Consider the following 19,312-nt stretch of genomic DNA (forward strand, 5'->3'; position numbering starts at 1 on the left):
ACTTTAAGCCAACACTATGCTCTGCTCCTTAAAACAGTACAAGCCAAAACATCCACCAAATTTGTACAGGTTTGTTAAATGTTTAATATTTAACAGTTATACTAGTGAGTAATGAGGAGAAATTGCCCAGGGAGCGTAATTTTTTTAAACTCCACAATTATTAACCAACATTTTGATCTCCAAGGTAGGGGAGAACAAAAGCCACTAATTTTGTAGTAAAGAAAACACTAAGAAATAGATTTTACTTTGCATTTTCTTTTGGACAGCTCATTAATTTTTCTGATTTCACCAAGGGAAAGTATTTCTATTGTATTTTCTTGACATTTAACATTAGTAAGTACTCACAGTGAATCAAATTTATAGCTTATATGTAAAATGCCTTTTTCATGGTTCTTTTGTACCTTTCTACAAATGCACCCCCAGTGCACATGCACACATTTTTTTTTCTCTACTACACCCTCTTCTGGTTAGGTACTTCTAAATATTTTTAAAGAGTGCCATCTAGTGTCCATTTTTGAATTGTGGTTTATGAATTAGAATGTGCTTATATCTGGGCCAGGGAACTCAGGACCGCGAGGGGTACACCCACACACTGAGACAATGGGGATGTTCTATCGGGAATTCACCAAGGCCAGCTGGCCTGGGGCTGAAAAAGCATGGGATAAAACCGGACTTGCTGAACATAGCGGACAATGAGGACTACTGAGAACTCAAGAACAATGGCAATGGGTTTTTGATCCTACTGCACGTACTGGCTTTGGGGGAGCCTAGGCAGTTTGGATGCTCACCTTACTAAACCTGGATGGAGGTGGGCGGTCTTTGGACTTCCCACAGGTCAGGGAACCCTGATTGCTCTTCGAGCTGATGAGGGAGAGGGACTTGATCTGGGGAGGGGGAGGGAAATGGGAGACGGTGACGGGGAGGAGGCAGAAATCCTTAATAAATAAATAAATTTAAAAAAAAGCCAAGAGTCATGATTGACAGAAGCCTTAATGAAATTTTACCTCCATATACACATTTTTAAACACTAGAGGTGTATATTCATACATGCATTCCTTCAGCAAATACCTGTTACATACAAATGTTTACCAGGCTCTATTTTACGTATAACAGCAAACAAAGTACTCTTACAGAATATGCTAATAGTCTAATAGAAACATAACATGTTGAATAAATAGTGTCTTCTGGTGCTAAGTGCTGTGGAGGAATTAAAGCGTAGAAGGCAAAGTAAAGGGCCTAAGTCGATGGGGGTTTATAATATAAGAAGTAGCTAAAGAACATTTTAGTAAGATGCTGCCTATTATTAAATATCTGAAGCAGAGCTTTGTGTTCTGGAAACACCAAGTATGAAGATCTTGAAGTTGGAGTTTAGACAGTTTGGGAGAATCTTGATTTGCTTTAGTAAGCAATGTAAAAAAAAAAAGAGACAAACTCAAGAGACATAAAACGATCATCTCACGATCTGTGTTGGGCACTGTAGAAGGTCTGTTATTTTAGCAGGATGGAAAGATACTACAGGATTTGAACTGAGTGGCAGAACTTCATTTTTAACAGAATAAGTTGATGTGGGGGATGGAGAGGTGGAGGGAGAGTGAGTCAGAAGCAGTGCAAAGGGTGAGAAATGGTTCTGTATTTGTACCCCAGAGATGCAGAAAAGACTGGCGAGGAGAGGGGTGGTAAAGGAGTACCAAGTGCTTCCTATTACAGAGCATCTTAAAGCCATTACTAAAAATAACATTGAACAAATATGTCACTACAAATGCTTACGCAGACTGGGGAAAAGTTTCCTTTCGAAAGCCATTCATCTTTGAAGTAAAAGTTCTTAGATATAATTTCTTACTATTTTTTTAAAAAAACACTTATCTTTTAGCTTCTAATTTGTTATATTTGAAGGCCTATAACTTTTGATTTTTGTTACAGGTGACCCTATGAAAACAGAACATGAAAGGCATTAAGAAAAGTCCTACAGAAGAATCTCTGTACCTGGAGTACTCTCACCAAACAGAAGGGTGCATCTTTCCTCTTCATACCTCTGTAGCTCTGTTTCTATTATCGTACTGTGACTGCAAGGTCTTTACTATTTGCTTAGTCCTCTCTGAAGAAAATGCAGACACTTCACTCCTGAGAGAGGTGCTGTCCCAGGATCTGGACATACAGGTTATTTCAAGGCAGTCCCTCCCACCAATAGTCCAGAATTGCTGTTTGCCTGCGGTGGTAGAACAACCAGACGTTTTCTGTAGAGCAGGACTTGCTGTTGTCCTGAGACACATAATCCAGAAATCCTATGAAGCTGAGCCATCACGAAAGGAAATTTTGGAACTTCTGGGTTTTAAAAAGACTTGTTTGAAAGCCTGTGCAGAAGTAAGTATATGGTTTCTTCTGTTATTTATAGCTATAAGTAGTAACATTCACTCCAACATGACTTTAACTTCTTGTTTTTAATTATCATAGAGTTAAAAGAGTTCTTTACTTATGTCATTCTTATAGGGCAATACCAAACAATAAAAATTTAGGGTGTATTTTATGAAGTTTAGATACATTGTTTTAAAATAATATCTCCCGTCCTGCCCTCGTTATATTGAGAACCTTTAAAAGAAATGTTTATATATATGTGTGTGTGTGTGTTCTTTAAAGGAAATGTTCATATATCTATATGAACATGGGGTTCATACATATATATATATATATATAATTTCCCCCCCCCCCCCCGTGTGTGTGTGTGTAAGAGCACAAGTCATAGTGCCTTTTAAGCCCTGAAGAGTTTTAAAGGCTTTTGGGGTGTCCTTGTTTCTTTTCTGTTTTGTTAAGATGCTACGCCCAAGACAGTTTATAGAAGAAAGAGTTTATTTGGAGATTGCAGTTTCAGAAGGTTAGAGTTCATGACCATCATGACAGAGAGCATGGCAGCAAGCAAGTGTGGTGCTGAAACAGTAGCCAAGGGCTCACATTTTCAGATACACCTTCAAGGCAGAGAACTTACAGGGAATGACATGAGTCTTTTGAAATTCCGAAACTGTTCTGCAAAGCCACATTTCCTCCAACAAGGCCACACCTCCTAAGCCTTCCCTGACAGTTTCACCAACTGGGGATCAAGTGTTCAAATATATGTGCCTATGTGCTTATTCTAATTTAAGTTACCACATTCTACTTCTTAGCCCCTACAGGCTTCTGGTCATATCATAAAGCAAAATGTATTTATTCCAACTTCAAAAGGTTCCACATTTTTCACAGTGGTAATACTATTTCAAAGTCCAAAGTTTCTTCTGACACTTTTAGACAATCTTTTAATTGTAACCACATTTAAAATCAAAAAGCAATTTATGTACTTCCAACATACAATGACATGGAATTTATATCCATGTATGTCTCTCTGAGGGTCCTCTTTGTTGTCTAGGTTCTCTGGGATTGTGATTTGTAGGCTGGTTTTCTTTGCTTTATGTCTAAAAACCACTTATGAGTGAGTACATATGATATTTGTCTTCCTGGATCTGCTTTACCTCACTCAGTATGGTGTTTCCTAGATCCATCCATTTGCCTGTAATTTTCAAGATGCCATTATTTTTATCTGCTATGTAAATGTACCACATTTTCCTTATCCATTCTTTGATTGAGGGGCATTTAGGTTGTTTCCAGGTTCTGGCTATGACAAACAATGCTGTTCTGAACATAGTGGTCCTTGTGGTATGATTGAACATCCTTTGGGTATATACCCAAAAGTGGTATTGCTGGGTATTGAGGAAGGTGGTTTCCTAATTTTCTGAGAAATTGCCTTACTGATATCCAAAGGGGCTGTACCAGTTTGCACTCCCACCAGCAATGGTCTCTTTACCCCACATCCTCCTCAACATAAGTTGTCATCAGTGTTTTTGATCTTGGCCTCAAGCAGATTCTTAGGACACAGGCAAAAAGCAGCCACAAGAATGGTTTCTAGACATGTTGTTAATATTGCTTCCCTCTGAAATCTTTTGAGCTGGGGCCTTCATAGTCTGTATTGTTCTCAGCACTATTGTCTTCCAAGCTCCTACTAGAATGGCCTGTTTAGCCTTTCTTATAGCATTCAGCTGCTTTCTTAGTCCAAAGTCTTTCACAGTCTTGGAAAAAACTTCCTAATCCTTTCCAAATAGCTGTACTAAACTGTGGACCAACTATTCAAATACATGAGCCTATTCTCATTCAAACCACCATGGGAAGTAATGACTTATTTAATAAAAAGATACAGGAATACCACAGCTGAATCATTTAAAGTATCAATTTTTTAAATCATTGTAATGTTTTCTGATCTAGCATAGAAGCCAAGCCCATGAATGCTTTAACCAATCACATAAATTATTTAAACCCCTCTCGTATTTTGGTTGTGTGCCTAGCCTTGAATGGCTGAGCCATCTCTCTGGCTCCAAGCCACTTTTATTTCCCAATAACAGCTAATTTTCTTCAGGATATGTGGAGACGAGTGAACTGCTCATGTCTTGTTTTTCTTATAGGTTAGTCAATGGACCAGGCTTTGTGAACTTACCATCCCTTTGGCGGTTGAGAATTTTCTCCAAGAGTCGTCTGACCAGCCCCCAGCTATCCCTGAAGAAATCCTACAGCTCGAGAGAAAACTCAGTGAGCCTGTCAGAGTACACAATGATGACAAACTCCGCAGACAGAAGCTGAAGCAACAGAAGACTGCTGGAGTCAAGCCGCCATCTAGCAAGGGAAAAGCAAGGGACAATGCTGGTGCACAGCAACCATGCAAAGAGTTGGCTGGCTCATCCAAGAGTCTAGAACTGAAAGTGGCATTCTCAAAGCTCACAGTACAAGACACAGCTGCTACCAACAGGGAGCCTTCTGACATCAGGAAAGCAAAAACCTCTGACCTTCCGCCTCTGGAGCATGTGTTTGCAGAAGGCCTGTACTTCACGTTGGCAGACATCGTGCTTTTGCCCTGTGTTCATCACTTTTTGGTAAGGATTTGTCTAGAATCTACAAGTTACTATGAGTTTCAGTTTGTTAAATTGCTTAGGTTTGAATTTGGCTCTTCTTCTTACTCTGTCATAGTTGTGAGCAAATTCTTAACAGTAGAAACTGTTAATCTGTTAACTGTTCTCTAATCTGTAAGATGGTGGTCACAGGACTTTGTATTGTAAGGTCTTGTTGTCTTCCCTGCAGAGGTACACATTTTAAAGGCTTGGTCCCCAGCCTGGAACAGGTGAGATCTATTGCAAGGCAACTGTGGCAATGGCTGTGTGCTCGTGAGCTGCATGTAGGCACTGTGTCCCCTCCGTCTCTTTCGGCTAATTTCTTTGCAGGAGGTGAATAGGTCTTCCCCACTTTATCTTCCTGCCACAGTGTTTTGTGCCACCACAGGTTCAAGATAATAGGCTCAAGTGACCATGGACTGAAATCTCTGGTACTATGTGGCAAAATCAATCTTTTCCTTATAAAGTTTATGTTGTTAGTCTTTCTTTGTCCCACCAGCCAACTCTCAAATAAATGACCAGAGACTTCTTAAATTAATTTTGAAAGCTCAACAGATAGCTTAGACTTGTTTTTAACTAGCTCTCATAATTTAACCCATTTTTATTTACCTACGTGTTACCACATGACTTGTGACTTAACTCTTTTCTTGCCTGCATGTTCTCTGGATCTGCTGGTGACTCTGCAGCCTTCTTCTGAGCATCCTCTCTACCCCAAAAATCCTCCCTAGCTATTGGCTGTTCAGCTTTTTGTTAAACAAATCTGAGTGACACATCTTCACAAGTGTACAAAAAGATTACTCCACAGCATTTCCCCTTTATGGTCTAAATAAAAAGGAAAAGTTTTAACTCTAACATAATAAAACCATATAGTAAGAGCAACTATCAGGTATGTATTGTCTAAATAGAACGGAAAGGTATTAACTTTAACAAATGACAATATGTTATACAATAAGAATATATACAATAAGAATAATTATCAAGTAATAATTACATTTACAATATCCAGTCCATTCGTGTTTGGCAAATTTAGAGAAAATATTCCATTATTAATCCTACCTTGGTGAGTCCAAAGTTTTGTACCTAATTAACCTTCTATCATAACTAAAGAAAACGATAATTATGTAGTCTTCAATTCTACCAAAGACCCAAGAAGGATATAATATTACCTATTGGTGACTGAAAAAAATCCACAAATATGGCAAGGGCTAGACTTTTCTATCTGAGGGATAAATAAGGAAACATACACTTTCTGATGGAAACTTTCTCTTTTACTTCATTTTTTAAAAATCCTCTCTGAAAATCTCTGTCGCCACACTCTTTACATACAGCCACATATCTCTCTTTACATATATACATCTGTCTCCTACATAGCCATATGTCTCTTTACACAATTACATCTATTTTCACATGGCTACACACCTTTCTTTTACATACATTCCTCTTCAACATCTTTTTTTCTAGACAGCTTCATCTTCCTTGTCTTTACACAGTTACAAATCTCCACACAACCACAGCTATACATCTCATTTACATCTCTCTCACTGTACAGCACTTTACACAGTTCCTATGCACAGCTCCTCTGTGTAGCAGAGCCCTTTCACACAGCTCTTTCACACGCACACTCACACCCTTCTTCCACACCATTCACTCACTCTTTACTCTTACTCTCTCACACTTCTCTCATGCTACTTCTTCATCTCTCAGACCTCTTTCTGCCAGTTCACTTTATCCCACCCTCATCTCTACATGGCTTATTCTTTTATTATTATTACTACTTTACTTTTTCTTTGAAGACTTTCCTCTGTAGTGTGACTAATAAAAACTCAGAGATGGATATTGGGGTTCAAGCTGAAGATAAGCAAAGCAGCCAAACCACTAGAGAGTTCTTACCTCTACTAAGGTTCAAAGGGGCAACCCTGTCATCAGCATGTCTGTAGACTGCAATGCTCTCCACCAAACCTCAGACTTCAGTGAGCTGTTGTCTCCTCCTGCACTTTATACTTCTCTCTGCCAAGCCGTATCACTCCTGTCTCTACCTCCCTAGTGCTTTGAGTGCTGGGAACACCTTTGTGTGAGTTCTGTTTCTCTTTTTAGACAGATTCAATCTTGTGTAGCCCAGGATGGCCATGAGTTTTGGGATTAAAGGTGTGTGCTGCCACTCTCTGGCCTCTAGTGGCTTAGCTCTGCACTCTGATATTCAAGCAAACTTTATTTATTAAAACACAAATAAAATGTCACTATATTACTCTATTATTTTAAACTATTTTTATGACTATTTATGCTCTTTTCTTTTTAAAACTATGCACATTGTTAAACATACTGTAACCTCTCTAGGTTTGACTCTGCTTTACTTCATATCTGTAACCTTTTATGTAGCATGAGCAAAACCTTAAACTGCTGAACAGCTTAACTCATGGTGTCCTGTCAGTGCAAGCCCTCAAGCGGTGGCTCAGAGAGATGTCTTTGTACCACTGCCCTCAGGAGAGACTGTGGGATTGTGTTTGGAAACTTTTTTAAAGCTTTCTCAGGTCTTGTGTGGAAATACATGCCCATACATTGTATGCCATTTTATTACTAGTTTTTCTCTGTTCTCCCAGCCACTCCCAAATAAACGATACAACACAGAGACTTCTTATTTGTTATGAAAGCTCAGCTGATAGCTTAGACTTCTTTCTAACTAGCTCTTAAGTTAGTCCATTTTTATTTATTCTCAAGTTGCCACACAACTCATGGCTTTTTCCTCTTTTCTTGAATTGTTCCTTATTGTTTGCTGGCAACTCTATTTTCTTCTTCCCAGCATCCTTTCTACCCCCAAATCCTGCCTAGCTATTGGCCATTCAGCTTTTCATTAAACCAATCTAAGTGACACATCTTCACAGTGTACAAAAAAAATTCCACAACAGTTTATTATCTCAGTAATTTTTTTAAAGATTTATTTTTCAGATATACAGTGTTTTGCATGTATGTATGCATGTATGTCAGAATAGGGCACCGGATCTCATTATAGATGGTTGTGAGCCAACATGTGGTTTCTAGAAATTGAACTCAGGACCTCTGGAAGAGAAGGCAGCACTCTTAACCCCTGAGCCATCTCTCTAGTCCTCAGTAATTTTCTTATAGTGATGAAAAGCTGATTAACATACTCTGTAATGTGATTAATGTAAGGACTGAAGAAAATTATGGTTAATTTTGAGTTGCTTGAATGTTAGTAATTGATAGTATTGTTAATTTTGCTTTGCTATTATAATTATCTTTATAACATTATAAATTCCAGTATTAAATGCCAAAAACAAACCTAAAAATTACAAACACTTCTCAGCTGTATTTTATAATAGTGTTGCCATTTAAGATACTAAACATTATACTGGGCATTATCAAATCAGAAATTTTCTTCCCTCACTTGAATATTTCTCCCTAAAATTGGTTGCTTATCAATGATGGAAAAATTCATATGTGACATTTTCATTCCTACTAGAGTTTGTCTATGTGTGTGTATATATGTATGTATGTATGTATCTATCAATCTAGCTGTCTGTCTATCTATCTATCTATCTATCTATCTATCTATCTATCTATCTATCTATCTATCTGTCATTTATCATCTGTCTGTCTGTCTGTCTTGTCCTCAGTGGAAAAAAAAAAAAGAACCAGGTGAAAATACCAGCATGTACATGGCAGCTTAGATTTTGCAACCTTCCAGTTGGTTCTTTATAGCTGCATGTTTCCTACTTTGAAGCTTGTTCTCCTTTTCCCTAATAAGGACCCAGAAACAAGACTTTGTTCTTATTATGTATCATCCTTTCTTAGGCATCTCCATTGGAAGAAGAAAAAAGAATTCTAATGAAACTCTGTAAGGTTGTAGTTGGTACAGTATGGAGATACTGTTATTTTCTTAAGGAACCTTTTGTTTTGTTGTCAAAAGTAAAATGAAACAAGAACAACAACCAAAATTATTTCAGAATCATCAAGGAAAGAGACAGATTTGGGAACTGTCTAGGCATTGATTGGTGATTTAAATGTCCTGTGATTGCTTTTTCCTAGTCAAATGATTTCTAGTTTCATTTATCACCAACTCTTCCCTTTTATTACTGTGAACATCAATCTTTGGGCAGTCATACATTTTGAAAGACTTGGTATTTATGGTTTCTAATTTTTCAAGAGTTCATTATTTGTAGACATTACTGGAAGTGTATATATTGGGAGCTGTTATAAGTACTAGGAATGCAATGCTGAGCAAAGCAGTTAAGATCCCAGAAGTCATTGGAGTTAATTTTCTAGTTAGGTGAACGAAGAAATGAACAAGTAAACAAACAAATAATATTTATATAAAGTAATGTTAAATGTTACAGAGAAAATAAGAGTATTTGATGTTTAATTCAAGAAAGTAAATCCAAATTGGATTCACCTGCATAAAGGTGACTTTAGGTCGTCCAGATGGCCCCATTCATTTCAGATGATTTGCATTTCATTTTAGATAAATTTAAATGCCATTTCCTTGATTAGGATTAATCAAAGCCAAAGTGTTTCTAATTGACAGGATTTTCCCCATCTGTAATCAGGTAGGATATCAACTTGACTATCACTGAGTAAGTCTGATGCTACAGAGGAGCTCGGTTTTAAAGTAGAGCAAACTGGCCAGTGAGATGGCTTGGCAAATAAATGAATGTGCTCTGTGTGAGCAAGACAAACTGAGTTCTACCCATGGCACCCACAGTGGAAGGAAAGAACAGATGTCTGAAGTCCATTCTCTGACCTCCACAAACATGTCTTGACACACTTGTACCACATACATTCAATATTAGTAAGTTTAAGAAAACAGTAAGTTAAAAATATGTACTTATTGCTTTCTGTTGCTTGGTTTTGAGACAGAGGCACACATATTTTAGGCTAGCCTCAGATTTCTTATGTAGCTAAGGATGACTTTGAACTTCTGATCCTTGTGTCTCTATTTTCCAAACACTGGGCTTGCCAGTATGTATCACTACACCCCGGTACATAGTGAGAGACTTAAACCTAGGGTTTCATGTATGCTAGACAGGTGATCTGTCAACTGAGCTATGACTACAGCCCATTGTTTTAATGACATTTGATATGTAAAATAATTTCCTTCATTCCTTCGTATTTTTTCCTGGATCTGCACATTTTCTTTTAGGAATTCATCTTTCTTTGTCAAAGCCTTGATGTTGTTTCTTTTATATTTTCCTCACAAGTCATTTTGAATGATGTAGCCATCGTTTTATTTATTTTTTTTTTAGAGCAGTTACGTTACTAGACCTTTGTGCTGTAGACAGTGCAGACTATCAGACTGAGAATCAAGTTCATGATCATTAATGAAGATGCTGATTGGCATTTGAAGCGTTAAGCTAAGCTGGGGCCAGAAATAAGGTCGGGGACATGAAAGATCAGATTAATGTGCTGAGTCAAGGTCTGGGTTACTAGAGTTCAAAATTGGAAGGGCCAGAAAATAAGCTTTGTTTAACAGAACATGTAAAGGGTACAAAGTAGTGTATCGAGGTGTTGCCACCAACATTCTTCATGCTTTCAGTAGGTCCTATGCTAAAAAGTTGATTGCCAGTGCTCTGGGACTTTCTTGTGGAAGAGGCCTGGCAACATCATGTTTGTTTAGAAATTTAAGAATACACTCAAAAGTAATGAATTAAAGTGTAAAATTATTAGGTCCCACTTTAAATTCACTTATTAGACTTCCCTCTTAGGAAATATATTATGTATTTAGAAGAAATTGGAATGAAGAGTGAATGAATGAACCAGAAAGAAATCCTGCCCTATGGCTAGACCACTGTATAGACAGTTCCTTGCTGCTAGTAAGCAGGCACCTTGGAAACAGCTGCTTAAATAATGGTTATTTTACTTCTGTGAGAAAAGATTTTGCAGTTTTATGAAATGTATGCATTGGAACAGTTTTGCTACTTTTTATTTTGGGTGCATAATTCTAACCCATTGGGGTTAACTACAAAGCCACTATGGATTCATTTCTTCTTGGTAGTATTGGTAGCAATACTTTTTAAAAAATGGTTTTTGAAGTAATTTTTTTTATGTTTTAATTTCTGTGGTTTTTGTCTTAAAAGCTAGGCAGCTTTTACATTTTTTAGAAGTCCTCCTTTCTTAGGAGCTAATTTTCATTTTCTATAGTTTCGTTAGTCACTTTCTTGTAGAGCCTTCCTGATTCTAGTAAATGTAGTTCAGCACATCTTGGGCTGTCAGGATATAGTAGAAAGCCCTACATGTTGATGAAACAGACATCCTGTCATGAATCCTTCCTTTCTGCCTTTTTGTGATGGGGGTGAGAGTATTGAGGATTGAACTGAGAGCTCCATTCTTGGTGTACAAAAAGAGTTCCACAATAGCCTGGAATGGAGAAAACAAAGAATTATTTATCTGGGGATAAATTCACAGAAAGAGTATTGATCCTCTGTGTGTGTTGGGAATTGGAACCAAATCCAACAGTCAAGAGGGTCGTGCATGCTTTTTTTCTGCATTTACAGTATATGAGACCATGCCCAAAGTGGGCCAGTATCTTAAAGACTATTGGTTGAAGGAGTTCGCACAGCACCTCCCCCTTTTGTATAAATAAGAGAGTTCTAAGCCTAATACAATTTTATATACAATGAGAACAAATATCAAGTATTGTCTAGGGAAAAGAAGAGGCAAAAACATACAGAAAAATTAGAATTACAACCAGCATGAACAACATCAAACAAGAAACATATGCTAAATGTTTCAATAATTATCCTATCTTAAGGAGTCTAAGTCTTATATTAAAAATGGTTTGACTAAGTCATGAGAGGAAAGTAACACCATCAAAGACCTGAGAAGGGAGATAATTTACTTGAGTGAACAGGAAGTGCAACCAAGCAACTTCCAAAAGGTTCAAGAAATGAGAGACAGCAGGCTACCTGTGCAATCACCCAGTCTCATTTGCAATGTTTGAGCAACCAACTTTGGCAAAGGCCTAGAGTATCTGATAGACCATTTTCAGAGGCAGGAAAATTTTAAAAACTGCCTTACCCTGTCTTGGCAAGGTTTGGCAGTCTTTTTTCTTATATCCTGCTTGTCTAGTGTGGACACCGTGCATTTGGTCAGTAGTCAAGGCAGGGCCAGTTCTTTGCCCTAAGGCCAGTTTTGCCAAGAAGAAAACAAGCTTCAAGTTGAGTGTCTTTGGTGCCCAACATTCTCTCAGGATAGATTGATGCTGCCAGAAGAAAACGTGTCTCACGCCAAGGAAATCTTAAGTTATTTAAATACCATATTCTGCAGTTTTTTGAAGTGGTTGAAGATTACCTATGTGGAATACAATCTCTATGCATCTAAAGAACCTGATCAGTCTAAGTATGACAAACATGGATGACTATTGACCTATAATTTTTAATAATAGCTTAAAGACTAAGGCTTCATATTAAAATATTAGACAATCTTTAAACAGATGTGCAGCAAATGAGGACAATGACCTCAAAATGTATATATAAGTATCTTGTTCAGAAGTAGAAATGTATGTGTGATATGATAAATATATTCTAAAATTGAATCAATATACAAAATAACTTAAGCTTGCATGCATACAAAGACAATAGCTCACAAGTATTCTTACTATTATTATTAGTGTGAATAAGCTCACACTAATCTGTTATTCCATCCCATTCATTCCTTTTTTTTTTTCCAAGAGAGATCCCTGAACCTATTTTATTTCCAGCCCCAACCCTATACCCCTTATAACCAACCCCTAATAATGTCCCTAGCCCTGAGGACAAACTTTGGAATGTCGTTTTCTAGAATGACTTCCAGCTGTCATAGGGGTGCTATTATTTCTGAGGGATCCTATGAAAACTACAATGATTGTTAAGTTTCAAGATTACTGTCTGGTACAACTGCAGATAGTCTCTGAGTAGTTAGTAGGGTTTTTCTGAAGTTCTGGCCAGAACATTTTAAAAAGGCGCACCATCTCAGCTTGCTCATCTTGAGCAGTTTGTAACCCAAAACCAATCTTAAGGTGGTGCTATCAGCATAATGACATCATATCAACCAGGTGGAATTGGAGCCACACAACGATTCCATGAAACTTCAAAGATTACTGCAGGAAAATTTATTGTTCAATGTAGAAAACTTAAACATTATTCATATAGGTATATATTCAAAAATATGTATCGGGAGAAGTAAAATTTTTTGAAAGCAGAGTTTTGATAATAGTAGTACCTAAATTCTTATCTTCCTTCTTTCCCATACCATGTGGCTTCTGATATGAGACAGAAACTCTGACTTTTATTTAACAACCTGTTTGGATTTAGAGAATGATAGCCACTCTCCAACTCCAAAGCCAGCTTTGATTTTTTTAATATCTGTATGATCTGTTTTAATAAACCAAGAATTATCAAACTGACAATAAAGATTATCAAAATGATAATTACCATTATGTCAATCCCAGTTTATTACATTGTCCCTTCATTTAATTGTTCCATTTTTAAACCCTCCTTTGTGCAATCATAGAGATCTGACTGTCTCCATTGTAAATGTGGTTCCTATTTTTTAAATTATTTTTATTGAACTATATATTTTTCTTCACTCCATTCCCGTTCTGCCCCCTCCTTTTCTGCCCTCTCCCATGAACCCTACATTCCCAGTTTACTCAGGAGATCATATGTTTTTCTACTTCCCATGTGGAATAGAACCACCTTAGATTTTTAATAAATGATGACTTCAGGTACGATACTGAATAAGAGTGGAGAGAGTTGGCACCCTTGTTTCATTCCAGATTTTATAGGAAATGCCCTCTATCTTTCCTGAATTACTGCAATGTTGCCTATGGGTTTGCCGTATATAGTAAGATGATCATATAATTTCTTTTTTAATTATATTTTAATGGCTTACTATATTTACTGCTCTGTATATGTTGAGCTAACTTTGCATTCTTGTGATGTCATGATGTGTAGTCTTACTAAGTTCTTGAATTAAACTTGGAGGCATACTGAGGAGTTTTGCATCTATGTTTATAAGAGAAATTTGTCTATAGTTTTCTTTTTTCTGTTGTATCTTTATTCAGTTTTGATATCAGATTAAAACTGCCTTTGTAACATTCTTCCCTTTTGTACATTATGGCACAAATTGAAAAATATTAGATCATCCTTAAAATTGAGCAGACATCATCAGTAAATCCATTTTATGTAAAGCTGTTCTTTTGGGGGAACTGTTTGTGGTGGTTTGAATGAGGATGGCTCCCAGAGACTCATATATTTGAAATTTTGGTCTCCAGTTGTTAGAACTATTTGGGAATGGTTAGGTGGTGTGGCCTTGTTGGAGGAGGTATGTGTCACTAGGGATGGGTTTTGAGTTTTGAAAAGACTTGCACAATTCCCAGTGCCTGCTCTCTCTCTTTTTCTCTGCCTTCTACTTGCTGGTCAAGATGTGAGCCCTCAGCTGCTGCTCCAGCTGTTCCTGCTGCTATGCCTTTGCTCTGTCATCATGGTCTCTAACCCCCAAAACTGTAAGCAAAACTAAATGTTTTCTAAGTTGCTTGATCATGATGTTTTATCACAGCAGTAGAAAAGTAACTAAGATACTGTTTTAACCCCCATTGCTTGCTTTGATATTGTAAAATTGTGTGTATCTTTCAGATTTAATTTTGATATTCATATGAGTATAGAAAACTATTTCTTCTAGATTTCCTAGCTTTTTGGAAGATATGTTTTCATAGTATTTCCTAATAATCATCTAAGTTTGAGGATTGTTGGATCTTGTTCTTTTTGTTTGTTTGTTTTGGTTTTGTTTTCTTCAAGAAAGGGTTTCTCTGTGTAACAGTCCTAACTGTCCAGGAACTAGCTCTTGTAGACCAGGCTGGCCTCAAACTCACAGAGATCCACCTGCCACTGCCTCACGAGTGCTGGGATTAAAGGTGTGCACCGCCAGCACCTGACTTTGATCCTGTTCTTATAGCTTCCCCTTCACCTCTTATGTTATTGTGTTGGTCTCTCTTCTGGTTATTTGGCTAAGGGTTTGTTCATTTTGATAACCTTTTAAGATCCATCTAGTGCATTTTCATTTGGCTTCTTCTTTTTCTAGAATCTTGAGTTGGATGATTAGGGTTTCTGAGATCTCTCTGGCTAATGAGCTGTAAGCTTTCCCTTTAGGAAAATATCGGGAGATTCTGGCTGAATGGGCTCTGTTTACATTTGATCCTAGAACTTTTTAAATATATTTCCAGATTTCCTCAATGGCCCTGTTCATTCAAATGTGTGTTGTTTAGTGTCCATTTTCTTTGTGTACTTTCTGAGTACTTTAGTACTTGCTTTCCAGTTTGATTTCACTGTGGTCTTAAGATACATTTTTTTCTTTATTGTGTTTGTGGAATCTTGCTTTGTGCTCTATGATGTGATCAATTTAAGAGTAGGTTACATGCACCCCTGAGAAGATGTGTGATCTCTGTTTGTTAGATGTAATTATTTTGTAGCTATCTATTGAAATCAGTTTATCTATGGTATAATTTAGATTTAGTGTTTCTTTGCTGATTATTAGTTTGGAATAGCTATCTAAATATGAGTGGGATATTGAAGTCTCTTATTATTATTATATCAGGACCTTTGTGGCCTTTTGTGCCCTTCATTGTTTTATGAAACTGAAAGCTCTAAGATTCAGTACCAAAAATACTTAGAATTGTTCTGTCGTCTTGATGGATTGTTCCCTTTATTAACCTGTAGTTGTCCTCTTTAGCTCTTCTGCTGCTTTTGCTTTGAAATCTACATTATGAAAATCCTTTCACAAGCTTGCTTACTGCTTTTAATTGCTTAGTAGGTTGACTTGCATCCTTTGACTCGTTTTTGGACATTTTTGCAGCTAAGTGTATTTCTTAGAAAAAAAGAAAGAGTTGGATACTGTTTTGTTTGTTTATTTTAAATCCAGTCGGTCTGTATCTTTTAACTAGTGAATCCATTTGAAAATAAAGCCATTATTGAGATTTTTTACTTTCTTAAATTTATTTAACTTTATGTACATTGGTGTGAAGGTAGCAATTTTTCCGGTACTGGAGTTACAGACAATTGTGAGCTGCCATGTGGGTACTAGGAACTAAACCCAGGTCCCTAGAAGAATAGACAGTGCTTTTACCGACTGAGCTATTTCTCCAGCCCAGATTTGTTACTTTCTATGATGTGGTTTGTTGGTTCTGGTTGGTTGAATTATGAGTACTTGTTTTCTTTTCTCCTCCTTAGAATAAGAGTTTGCTATGTTGGAAACAATGAATTTCTTAAAATTCTTCATTCTTCTGCTGCTTTCATGGAATGTGTTCTTCCCTACATCTTTTATGTGAAATTGTCTTTTCTTTCTCTTCTGTTTATAGTGTTACTTAGAAAATTTTCTCCAGTGTTGGTGTGGTTGACATGAATTGCTTTAATATGTGCTTTTTTTGAACTGCTTATATTTCTCCCTCCATTCAAAAAGATAATCTTTTTTTATTTATAGAAATTCTGGTTGATTTACTTTCGGGGCTTGAAATAGATCATTCCATGCTTTCTTGGCATTTAGAATTGCTCATTTTTCTAGTGTTTCTGCCTCTGTATGTGAGTTGGCATTTTTCCCTTACTGCTTTTAGCATTGATTCTTTGCTTTGCATCTTTGGACATCTTAACTATGTTATGTTATTTAGAGATTCTTCTCTGGCCATAACTATTAAGGAGTTATAAATACCTCTCAATTTGGATGTTTATCCCTTTATTGTGTCTGTCTGTTACAATTTTATTGAATAAATTGTCTATGTATTTATATTTTATGTCAGTCTCTTCTTTTACCATCTTTATTCTTGGGTTTGGTCGTCTTGAATGTACCTTGAAAGTTTTGGTAACATCTGTACATCTGAATTTATTATTTTCATGACTTGTTCTCTGTCCCTGAAATTTGTTTTCTTACTTAGTCTTGTCTCTTTTTGTTGTGTGTGGCTATGATGATGGCAATGATGATATGAAGACACGGGGTGTGTGTGTGTATGTGTGTGTGTGTTTGAGTGATGCTTTCCTGTGAGCATTACAGTATAAGTTATCATGAGTGCCAATGATCTGCACTGGGGTCCACTTGTGTATCAAGCACTTTATCCACTAAACTAATTTATTAGCCTCCAAAGAAGAAGCTTTCTATTATGGTTTTTTTTTGTTTTGCTTTGTTTTTCGAGACAGGGTTTCTCTGTGCCTTCGAGCCTGTCCTGGAACTAGCTCTGTAGACCAGACTAGTCTTGAACTCACAAAGATCCGCCTGCCTCTGCCTCCCGAGTGCTGGGATTAAAGGCGTGCGCCACCACTGCCCAGCTTTTTTTTTTATAAAGATTTATTTATTATGTGTACAACTTTCTGCCTCCATTTATACCCACATGCCATAGGAGGGCGCCAGATCTCTTTGTAGATGGTTTGGAGCCACCAAGTGGTTGCTGGGAATTGAACTCAGGACCTCTGGAAGAGCAGACAGTGCTCTTAACCACTGAGCTATCTCTCCAGCCCTCTATTATGTTTTTATTTGATAAATTGATCCTTTTATTTCAAAAATTTAGTTCTTGTTCAGAGTCTCAATTTCCTTACTTTTTTCCCCCCTCTATTGTTTTTAAATTTCTTCTCCAAGTTACTAACCATTTTATTTACTTTAATTACATTTCTGAATTGATTTTCTTGCCTTGTTCATCTGCTTAATTGAGTTCTCTGCATGGTCATTGGTTCCTTCTTATTGTGGGACATGGAAATTTATTACATTTGAGTAATCTCACTATCTTTGATTTTCATTAATTGGGAGTTATGAGCTTATGAAAGAGAAATAGTATTTTTCTGTGTTTGTCCTTTGACCTCCAAATACCTTCTGTAGGTAACAATCAAGTGCCTGTACTTACACACATATATCATTAAGACATCATACAGAAAAACTGAAAATAAATAAAATAAAATAGATGTAGAGGAATGGGAATCTCCGCAGTGGGGATATAAAATGGTATGTCCGCCATGGAGACTAATTCAGTAGTGTCAGTCTACCAGTTCTCTTCATGATAGCGAATACCTAGAAACACGCCAGTGTTCATCAGCTACTGCCTTATCAGGTAAGGACCGTAGGCCGGCTCTTCACAATGATGACTCGTGCCGCTAACAGAGAAAGCACAGTGCTGCTGAACAAATATGAGTGCGTGTTGGAAACGTAATGCTAAGTGAAAAAGACAATTACTTTTTTAATTCTATTCACTTTTATGAGAGGCAGCTTTATAAACATTGAAAATCAGCGACTAGCTACCTGCAACTGGTTATGTGCAGAAAGTTACTGCAGATTGTTGAAGTGTTATAGGATCCTAGAACTGGATTGGGGTGGTAGTTTTGTAGTCGTTTGAATTTCCTGAAGTTCGTTTGAATGTTACCTTTGAGGTGTGTGAGTTTTATGATACTTCATTACCACTGTTATAAACAGTCAAAAGTACGTATTTTAAAACATCCTTTTTCTTCTCCAGGTAATTATCTGCAAGAAGTTTTCTGAGAAGCTGGAACAATTTCCACTCCTAGCCTCTTGGTATCAGAGGATTCAGGAAGTGCCAAAAGTAAAAACAGCAGCTTCTAAGTGTGGGATCCACTTTCTGTGTTTGCCTGAAGTGCTGAATTCTGCAAGTAAATCACACCTGAACTCTAATGAAGTGATAGCCATAGAGGAACAAAATGATCCTTTATTTAAGGGAGGACCAAGACCAACTATGACCAAGTTAATGGTAATTAGCTTGTTTATTTTTAAATTCCTTTGAGCATTCTTTCCCAATTATTAATCATTTTCTCATGTTATCTATTATACATTTTTCATATAGCTATTTGTATCTTTATTTACCAAATAATGTTTCTGCTAGGTTTGTGTTCAGATAAACCTCAATTAATTGAATAGTTTTTATGCTGTTTGTCTTTGGAACCAAGGCAAAAATACATAGTTTAAAAGTAGTATTCTTTCTTAAAGCATTTTAAAATATTCACGTTGTAGACCAATGTAACCATATCTGGTCAACTATATCATTTTAACCTAGGCTTGCTGTTTGACAGAACTTTGATTCAGTCTTGATTTTAGTTATTTATTGAATTAATGTTTCTTGGTCTGGTTTATTTAGAATAACATGATAATCTCCATCTATTTTCCATACAAGTGTCATGATTTCAATATTTTTAACTTCAATCTTGAGGATTTTATTCATGAGTACTGTATTTATATCATTTCTATTTTCCCTGTTTCTTCTCCAACTTTTTTGTGGTCACTCCACCTCTTAAATTCATGGCCTTTTATTTAATCATTCTCATTACATACATACATACAGACAGACACACACACACACAGACACACACATGCACACACGC

The 19,312-nt window shown here is 36.8% G+C and overlaps 1 protein-coding gene across 3 annotated transcripts in view; it reads left to right on the top strand.

Annotated features, from left to right (window-relative positions):
• The window catches only part of Gstcd (glutathione S-transferase C-terminal domain containing), an 83,533-nt gene that overhangs the window by 4,027 nt on the left and 60,194 nt on the right, over positions 1–19,312 (top strand). For all 3 annotated transcript variants that reach the window (XM_075981302.1, XM_075981304.1, XM_075981303.1), the window contains 3 exons: positions 1,921–2,361; positions 4,482–4,946; positions 18,433–18,684. In XM_075981302.1, the coding sequence (XP_075837417.1) occupies positions 1,942–2,361; positions 4,482–4,946; positions 18,433–18,684 (1,137 nt within the window). In that variant the 5' untranslated portion in view covers positions 1,921–1,941. The remainder of the gene's footprint in view (positions 1–1,920; positions 2,362–4,481; positions 4,947–18,432; positions 18,685–19,312) is intronic.

Source organism: Microtus pennsylvanicus, chromosome 7 (genome assembly GCF_037038515.1).
Source record: "Microtus pennsylvanicus isolate mMicPen1 chromosome 7, mMicPen1.hap1, whole genome shotgun sequence".
Taxonomy (NCBI): Eukaryota; Metazoa; Chordata; class Mammalia; order Rodentia; family Cricetidae; genus Microtus; species Microtus pennsylvanicus.